Source organism: Vespula pensylvanica, chromosome 2 (genome assembly GCF_014466175.1).
Source record: "Vespula pensylvanica isolate Volc-1 chromosome 2, ASM1446617v1, whole genome shotgun sequence".
In the NCBI taxonomy this organism is placed as follows: domain Eukaryota; kingdom Metazoa; phylum Arthropoda; class Insecta; order Hymenoptera; family Vespidae; genus Vespula; species Vespula pensylvanica.
The window spans coordinates 1,527,153-1,537,152 of NC_057686.1; the positions used below are offsets into that span (position 1 = coordinate 1,527,153).

Consider the following 10,000-nt stretch of genomic DNA (forward strand, 5'->3'; position numbering starts at 1 on the left):
CTCTCTCTCTCTCTCTCTCTTGACCTTTTTTATACAAAAACATGACCTAATGTAAATATAATGAACACAGCATATAACAATGATCTTAATCAAGCATAAGTAACCAAAGGAACGTAAGAAATTAATTTCCGTGTTTAATGTGAAGCACCATAATGGCGGTATATTTATTCAAAGTTCAGCTCATAATGATCCATACATGTATTCCTTAGGCCGGTTTACACATCGTCGCTATCACTATAACTGACCCTCTTATGCAATCTACTCGAACGATTCCAACCGAGTCGACATTATCGACATTGATCCGTATTCACATCGAACGTCGAAAGCGTTTCCATTTACCACAACCACCACCCAACATACCCCTTCTTACTCTTCCCCACTTCATCCCGTACGCTTCTTCGTATCACCATTACCACCACCACCAGTCGCTTATATATTTCCAAAGCCTACGTTCGCACTCTCGAATTTTGCGCCATCTTTGATCGCGAAGGACGCGACTATCCTGAATAAATCTCTACGAGGTTTTAAATCGACAATTTCTTTTTATTTTTAACAGAACCTACAAAGAAATAAGAACGAAATAAGAATTTTAGCTACGTCAGCTTCTTGGAAATATAGATCGAAGGAGAAGTTTTTAAATTGGGTGGAAAAGGCTTCTTAGAGATGTCATTTTAAGCTTGATAATTTTACGAAAAGAAATATATGCGAATATATATAAATATAAAAATATATATATATATATAAATATATGTATATGCGTGTATATTTTTACAAATATATATATATATTATTTTTTACATTATTTATATATTTATTATTTTATATCATATATATATATATATATACATATGTATATTATTTTTCACATATATATATTTAATTCAAATCGTCTTAAAAACGTGTAATTAATATTTAAAATCAGCTAAAAATTGTTGAATCCCATCTAAAAAGTTTCGAGATTCACCCTATATATATATATATATATATATATATATATATATATATATATATAAGTACGCTCTATCTATATATCCAAAAATGTTCAAGAAGAAGTTCGTTTGAAAACATTTTCTGTCTCTTTTTATCTCGATAAAACTAGTCTACTGGCATCCCTTCTACTACTTTTACTTCTAGTTCTAGTTCTTCTTCTTCTTCTTCTTCTTCTTCTTCTTCTTCTTCTCCTCTTCTTTTCTATCTTTCAAGAAAACCGTACTATTCTACTATATAGGTTCGTGTCTTCTATACACGCGAAATGGATCTCCGTTATTCCATTGTGAAAGGATTTCCAATAGCCTTCGTCAGAGCTCTTTTCACGCAAGGTTCCGCAACACTGTTTGCATTTACCGTGACGTAAGGGTGCCTCCGCATTGTAAACCTATAGCCGTTCTAGAGAGAGAGAGAGAGAGAGAGAGAAAGAGAGTGGTATGGTATTAAAACATGAACCCGCACATTTCTCATTTATACCTACTGCCGATTCGATTGTAATAAATAACAAAACCTTTTCCCGTGCAGGGGCAGTTCTAAGTGTCAACTGTCGAAGTAAATTCTGATTGAGAAATTATCTAGTTGAATCTACAGATCGATCTATAGATCGATCCTACACGTTCTACGAATATTTTGTTTAATCGATATATAAGAATTTAATATCACGATATCTTTCCTATTAAATATATTCTAATGAATATATAAAATATATTTAATAGAATATATTTAAATATGTATATATATATATATATATATATATATTATTAAAGTATATTTTATTGAACCTACTATTTTATATTTATATTTAATAAATTCTGTTTTATTGAATATTTCATAAATTCTGATTGAGAAATTATCTAGTTGATTCTACAGATCGATCCATAGATCGATCCTACATCCTACGAATATTTTGTTTAATCGATTTCTAAGAATTTATTATCACGATATCCTTTTTATTTCTATTAAATATTTAAAAAAAATGTTTCACCATTTTTTCTGTTTTTTTTTTCTTTTTTTTTTTCAATATTTTTCTTCCTTACGATCGAATCGATTTCGTTCTAATCTTTGCATTTATACGTTTATTATTATTCCTTTCGATTAGATCATGTCAAGTCGAGACAGAAAAGGGTAAACTATCTATTGTTGACCGATAGTAATTTTGTTCCAATCGTTTTGTTCGATCTGTAAGAATTTAATATCACAGTTCGTTTCTTTTCTTCATCTGAATTTTTATTATATATTTTTCAATAGTTTCCCTTGTTCCAATTAAATTAATTTCCATGTCATCTACGTACCTATTCTACGTATCTATTCTTACTTCATTTAATCAAATTACGTTCGAAAGTTCGAAATAAAATTCTGATAGAAACAAATTATCCAACGTGAATCGATCCAAGAAGTAATTTTGGATTAATCGATTTTAATAAAACTTTATATATGTAGTTTCTCGTATTTATACATTTTTCACGTCCCATTAAATCAATTTCCTCCGAATCAAATCCATTTTATTCGTTTATTCCAATTGATTCATTTATTTATAACATTCATTTATTAAGACAACCAAAAATATCTTATACATATACGTATATGTAAATACATCTACATGCGTATATATGCACGTCAATTTTTCTACGTAATATTTCGAATTATTATATATCATATATATATATATATATATATATATATATATATATACATATATAAAATACGCAATAATACAAAATATATAAAATGATATAATAATATATAGTAATATATATAATATATTATATACATATATATATATATATCTATATTTATATATAACTCAAATCATCTTGATCGCAAATATTTATAACATTTTCTTCCTCATGTTTGAGAAACATAGTAATGCCGTCATAGCGAGGAAAATTCCTCGATCGAGTTTAATACGAATTTCACATGCAACATTATAGTTAGGGAAGCAACTAGCGTTAGGAGAAGCGTGTAACAAGGTACAGCCGTGTCGTCAAAGAGGGAAGCAATGGATGGTAAAGTGTGTGTATGTGTTTATGTGTGTGTGTATGTGTGAGAAAGAGAGAAAGAGAGAGAGAGAGAGAGAGATAGAGAGGGAGATATGGAGGATGGGGGTTGGAGTATGAAGGGAGAGAGGGTAGTCTCGTCGAAAAGGGATTTTATGCAGCTAATCCTTTCGAAGAGATCATCACAAAGATAAACGATACTTAACGCGAATTTTCTCTCTCTCTCTCTCTCTCTCTCTCTCTCTCTCTCTCTCTCTCTCTCTCTCGCAGATACACACACACACACACTTATGCACGATTTCATTCGACTATTCGGGGTTTTAATTTAAATCGATTCAATGTGTTTGTATAGTAAAATTTAAAACGATTGCGTGCTTATTCTCACTCTATCGTTCGTTACTACGATCTTTGGGATTAACTATAATGACGTTCGTTATCCATTAAGAATCCTTAAGGGAAAAAAAAATTACTTCTTTTCTATCATCATCATCGACATCGTCATCATTATTGTTATTGTTATATCAAACGATTAAGTTCTACGAAAAAATCGAATATATATATATATATATATATATATATATATATTTATAAAAGCTTGTATATATATAAAAATTTTTTGTACGTAAGTAAAAATTTATATATATATATATATATAAAATAAAAAATAAATATATATATATATATAAAAAGAAAGAAAAAAAAAAGCAAGAAGAAAAAGTAAGAATGTGAGATATCTGAGAGGTGACTTACCTCGTCGTATATAAAGTTATCGATTTCTTCGAGTGGCCTGCCATAAAGTTCGGTCGGGAAAGGTTCGAATTTCATTGGGAGAACGGCACCGTCTTCGACCGACATCTTCCTTTTAGGTTGAAATCCATAATCTCTGACCAATTGTACCGTTCGATTTTCTAACCTGTCAAGGCTCTCTTTGGTAAATGGTTTGACCGTTTGTTTAACGTTCTTGCCAGGTGTTTTAGAGCCAGGTGATTTCCCTTCGACGTTAGCGACAATGGTATCAAGTGGTATAGTCGTGCTACCTCTTGGAGTACCCATGGTGTCGGCTTGGATCTCGGCACTTCCGGAATCACCGGTACCAGAATCCGCGGATGTACCTGCCGTACCAGCCAATGGCGGCCGCAATCTCGTACTATCCTGGATCCTCGATACTGACTTTTTCGTTGGGCTCGTTGATACCTCCTGTTCGTTTTCCTTCAACGTCGGACTGTTATTATCATTCGTCGTCGGCGAAATTCTCGTCATCGTATCGGTTTGAATATTTTCCTCCGGCTTAACCATATCCCTGCTGCTCGATTCGATCGTTTCATTATCTATTAATATTTCTCCATCCGTAATATTCGTTATCTTTGGTTGTTCGTACTGAGGACTCTCGGCGTATGATCTCCCTGTGCATCTCGGGAAAAGCCTGGATAGGCCATCCTCGTAATCATAATCGTCGTAAACCGTGTATTCAGGTGGACTCAAGCCCGCGTAAGGTGGGGGCGAGCGCCTAGTCGTTTGGCCCTTATTATTGTTAGGCGAATCCCGATCGTCCGTCCTCGTTCGCGTCCTACGGGTTGTAGGAGGAACCGGCGGTTCCTCGGGACTCCTCGAGCGGCTCCTTTCAAAGACCAAATCCGTATTCCGAGAACCGGATGATCTCGGCTCGATCGTGATTCCCCGTAGGTCAGCGGTGCTGCTAACTCTTGGTGAATTGCAATCGACCCTGCGTACACCGTGAACCGATTTCCAACTCTCACCGGAACCGAATGATTCTCGTACGGGTGAGCCGTGAACCCTCGAGCCCTCCTCAAAAACCCGTCTGGACCAAGCTCTCTCGATTGGCACGGAACCATGATGTTCGAGTCTTCTTTCGTTCTCATGATATCTAACACCGAACCCCGATCTTCTAGGTGGTTGAGGTGTCCTAGAAGTATATGCTACGGGATAACGATGATGTCCCTCGAACTCCCGACTCGTACCGGGTAGATTCAAACTCCTTTGACTACCCCCGTCTCTTCTTCTCTCATCGCTTGGATCACCCTTTGGCCCGTAAATCCCTTCCTCCGCTAAACTGTCCAACTCCTCTCTGCTAAGATTCTTTACGTAGAGACCCGCCACCCGAGGACGATTAACAAATCCGTTGTCCTCGGAACCGCTACTCGGCGGACTACTGGGTGGACCTTTACACCCCTCGCTTCCACCTCGCCGAGATATCATTGGGATCTCTGCGCTTTATTCATCACCTTGTATCTTCCATCTCTGATGATCCTACTACCGTCACCTTTTTATTCCTCTTCTTCTTCCTCTTCTTCTCCTCCTTCCTTTTTCTTCTTCTCCTTCTTTTTCTTCCACTTCCTACTCCTACGCCTCCGACTACTCGGACTTTTTCTCCTCTTCTTTCTCTTCCTCCTTCTCTTCCTCCACCTCCTCCTCCTCCTCCTCCTCCTCCTCCTCCTCCTCCTCCTCCTACTCCTCCTACTCCTATTCCTCTTCCTCCTCTTCTTCTTTGATCTCTTCTTCTTCTGTCCTCTCTTTCTTCGCTCGCTTCTACCCTTATAACGATCTTAACCTTCTCCTTGAACAACCAAAGGCAGGAACTCATCGTCGATACACTCCCGACGAATCATAACGGCGGCATTCGTCAACGCGAAACTGTCCTTCCTCATTGCTAAGAAAAACCACCCTGTTTGTTTCTTTTTCTCGATGATGCTTCCTCTTTTTCTTCTTTCTCCTTCACTCTTTCTACTTTTTTGCTTTTTACTTTTGGCTCTTTTGGTTCCTCTTGTTTCCTTTCGTTTCGTTTTATTTTGTTTTGTTTTATTTATTTTTTTTTTATATGTAATATTAACGTTCTTAATAAATTCCTTTTCTTTAAAAAAAAATTATTCTTATCTAACGATAGTTCTCTCTCTCTCTCTCTCTCTCTCTCTCTTTCTATCTATCTCTCTCCGTATTTGTCTCTCTATCTCTTCCTTTCTTTTCTTCTTTCCTTTCTTCCTTCAATCTATCGAATCAATCGAAAAATCTAATAATCATTCCTTCGTATCTAATTAACCAAATCTAATTACCATATTCTATCTAAATTCGGAACGTAAATCGATCTCTATTATCAAATCGACCCCCTTTACCATCCCACTCGACAAGATTTTAAACTAATAATAAGATAATATCATTCGCGTCAGGTTTAACCGTAAAATATTCTATATATGATCCAACCGTGTCGTTAACTCTACAATGGTTTATTGATCCATCGAATAGATCGTTTTATACGTTTGTTAAGATAGAACGAATCGAGGAAAGATGTCAAGCGATCGAGGGTAAGTCAAGTGAGCATGTTTGCGGTAGTTGAAACGTTGTTCGAAATGGTTTGCTAAATCGTTCATTGGGATTCACGTAAAGCCATGAAAACATAGACGCATGTAAATCCTTCTCTCTATTTTTGGAATAGATCCAAGAATAGATAGCTAGACACACACCAAATCGTGAGGTATTTCCTGTTGATAAAGGAATGGGTAGTAAAAAAAAAAAGGGGTAGAAAAAAGAAAGAAAGAAAGAAAGAAACAGAGAAAGTGTGTATCTGCATGCATGCGTGTATATATATATATATATATATATATATATATATGCGTGTGCGTATGTGTCAGGTGGTTGCCTTATACGGGTCGATCACCCTGACCCTTCCTAACATCATACTCTATCCTCCCTTCGGTTTATCGTCGATTCAACATCCCGTTGTGCGCAAAGATAACTCACTCGCGCGAGCGCGTTCAACGTTACTATGATTTTTCAAAACCCGTAGTAATAACGTTATCCTTGGAACAGGTTTTTGGAACTAAAAAAAAAAAAAAGAGAGAGATAAAAAAGAAAGAGGAAAAAAAAGTAAAAAAAAAATTTTATCGACGTGAAGCGTTACGCCCTTTGTAGGAGTCGTTGGCCTCTCTTTCTCTCTCTCTGTCTCTCCTTCTTTCTCTTTCTTTCTCATTCTCTCTCATTCTCTCACTCTCTCTCTCTCTCTCTCTCTCTCTCTCTCTCTCTCTCTCTCTCTGCCAATGCTGAAGCAATGCTCTTTACACACCACATTTGTTATTTTCAATTATCCAACTTGAAAAGCTGGATAATTGGTCATTTTTTTTTACTGAAAAAAAAGGAAACAAAAAGAGAAAGAGAAAATATATAAACTGTTATACGTTCTCTATATAAATAAGTATCTACGTACGTGTATGTATGTATGTATGTATACATATATATATATATATATATATCTGCGTGTACGTGCGTGTAAATAGATATATTATGTATAACGAAAAGAGACGAAGGAATGAAATGTAACGATGCAAAATTGAAATGACGCTAATTCGTAAAAACCGCGCTAAATTGGATGCATCGGTGTAAATGAAAGAAAGAAAGAAAGAAAGAAAGAAAAAAAGAGAGAAAAAGAGAAAAAGGAAGAGAGAGGAGAAAAAAGAGAAAGAGAGAGAAAGAGAGAGAGAGAGAGAGAGAGAGAGAGAGAGAACTCTTTTAAAGCGTTTTCGATGAACGCTCCGCGAACACCAACCAGAGGGTAGCAACCAGCACCAGCACGTTCACGAACACCATCTCACAATCACAAAAATACTGGGAGGCTCAATAGATGCTGTTCCTTTTCTTCCTTCTCCTCCTCCTTCTCCTCCTCCTCCTCCTTCTCCTCTTCCTCCTCCTCCTCTTTCTCGTCCTCCTCCTCCTCCTCCTCCTCCTCCTCCTCCTCCTCTTGATATATTCCTTCGAACTGCACTCGCGAATTTGTACGCTTACGTTTAACGTAGCGTTAGAACGCACGTCACGAGCGTGCTCGGGCTTTCACGAGGAGGACGCCAAAGGTACGAGGAAAGGGCATGGGGTGAATAAAAAGATGATAACGATAACAATAATAATAATAATAATAAGAAGAAGAAGAAATACAAGAAGAAAGATAAGTAAAAGGAAAAGAGATAAACCGATGAAAATAAAAAAAGAAGAATAAAAATGAGGCGAGGACAAATGTTAAGGGTTGGACGAATATAGAACGGGGTAAACTTGAGAAAAGGGTGAGAAGGGATATGAGAGGGATAGAAGAAGGGAAGGATATGGAATCAGAGGAAGAGGAGGAAATGAAGGAAAAGAGAAAGAAAGAGAAATGGTAAAGGTGGAAGAAGATGAGGAAGAAATGGAGGAAATGGAAGAGGAAGAAAAAAAAGAAGAAGAAGAAGAAGAAGAAGAGGAAGAAGAAGAAGAAGAAGAAGAAAAAGAAAAAGAAAGAGATAGACGGGTAGAAGAGAGCCGTGGTGCACCCTCGTCGTATAGTCCGGTAGATTCTGGTTCGAGCGAGCGGGGGTGCAAAATCACGGGCGTCTCTTTCGAGAGCTGTGGCGGCACTGTCCGCGAAGAGCCGATTCGTTTGCGCCGCGCGCGCGCACGTATCGAACCAAACGATACCGCGCACACACTTACACAACCTTTTACACCACCCCTCACCTCGGACTTTATCCAGAAGTAACGTGGGCACGTACCAACACACTTTTACCATAACGACGGCGGCCGACGTCGAAGACACCGACACCGCGTCTAGTTGTCCTTTCCCTACTTTGATATAGAACGTGGAAAATCTACGTACTATGACGATTGCTTTTACAGTATTTGTGGTAATAGTAGTAGTAGTAGTAGTAGTAGTAGTAGTAGTAGTAGTAGTAGTAGTAGTAGTAGTAGTAATAGTGTAGTAGTAGTAGTAGTAGTATAGTAGAAGTAACAGTAGTGCTGGTGCTGGTGCTGCCGGTGGTGAAAACTGAGAATACAATCTTCCAGAGTGAAAACCTACCAGCCGAGTTGTAACTCTTGTTGCTGTGCTCTCGTATATTTCTTTTTCTCTCCTTTCTTTCACCGTACTTTACTACTAGATCCTTTTCTAATCAATTCGTGTAACTGTGTACATGAAAGTGTGTGTTTTAAGGAAGAAGTTAGATGGTGTGGTTGTTGTTGTTGTTGTTGTTGTTGTTGTTGTTGTTGTTGTTGTTGTTGTTGTTGTTGTTGTTGATGATGATGGTAGTGGTGATGTTTCCTGTTGTTGCTATATTATTGTTGTTTTGTTAACGAAACGTTTTACTTTGTAAATGATTTATCATTCGTTCGTTCTTCGTTGCACTTTCATTTTCCTATCAAGGATTATCTCTCTTTCTCTCTTTTCTATCTTTCTTTTTCTCTTTTTTTTTCTGTTTCCTTTCTTTTTTGTCCTCTTCTATTTGCAATTCTTTATTTCGAATCTGCTTTTTCTCAATAAATCAGTCATGAAATTTTGTTGCTGATAAATTAATGTTACATCGGTCTGATTTCTTAAGCATCAATACACGTTAATTAATGATGAGATGATTGTAATTTAAGTATCCAAGTGAAAAATATTTTTATCATAAATTTAAACAAATATGTAATATGTAGATACAATTCTGTAAGGAACTTGCTCGTTGCTCGATCATATATCGTTTTACGTATTAATTAAATTTCTCGTTGTAATTTTGTACAACGCGTTGGAAAAATATCCCATCGTCTATATATGTGTACGTAGGCAACAACACTTCAGTTTCTCCGATAGAATTATTATTCAAAATAATATTAATTCAAACTTTACCGTGTTTATATTATCATTTTGTTCATTCGTATACGTTAAATTATAATTTCTCAAAAATAAAGATTAAATCGAGAATTCTCTCTCTCTCTCTCTCTCTCTCTCTCTTTCTCTCATTCTCTTTCTTTCTGTTCAAAACTCCGAAAATCACGCTACGAGATATTTGTTATAGCAACGATCACGCTGTCGTTTGATCAAGCGACCATTAATTAGATCTCTCGTTAGAGAATACGGTTCGTTGAACAATTTGTTCTATTAGAAGGATCTCATTTGGCTAATAATCAGCGTTAAATATATACAGTACATCATAATAAGTACCGATCTTGATTGAAATAATAAACTAAATGAAGTATTAGAATTAATGATATTTTTAATTATCGCTAGT

The 10,000-nt window shown here is 36.3% G+C and overlaps 1 protein-coding gene across 3 annotated transcripts in view; it reads right to left on the reverse strand.

Moving 5' to 3' along the window:
* Positions 1–5,426, reverse strand: part of LOC122637432 (sodium channel protein 60E) — an 85,467-nt gene extending 80,041 nt beyond the window's left edge. For 2 of the 3 annotated variants that reach the window (XM_043829527.1, XM_043829528.1), the window contains exon 1: positions 3,735–5,345. In XM_043829527.1, coding sequence (XP_043685462.1) covers positions 3,735–5,201 — 1,467 coding nt within the window. In that variant the 5' untranslated portion in view covers positions 5,202–5,345. Of the gene's footprint in view, positions 1–3,734; positions 5,346–5,408 lie in introns of those variants that run through there. The other variant, XM_043829532.1, reaches the window with a different exon arrangement.
* Positions 5,427–10,000: the final 4,574 nt, after the last annotated feature.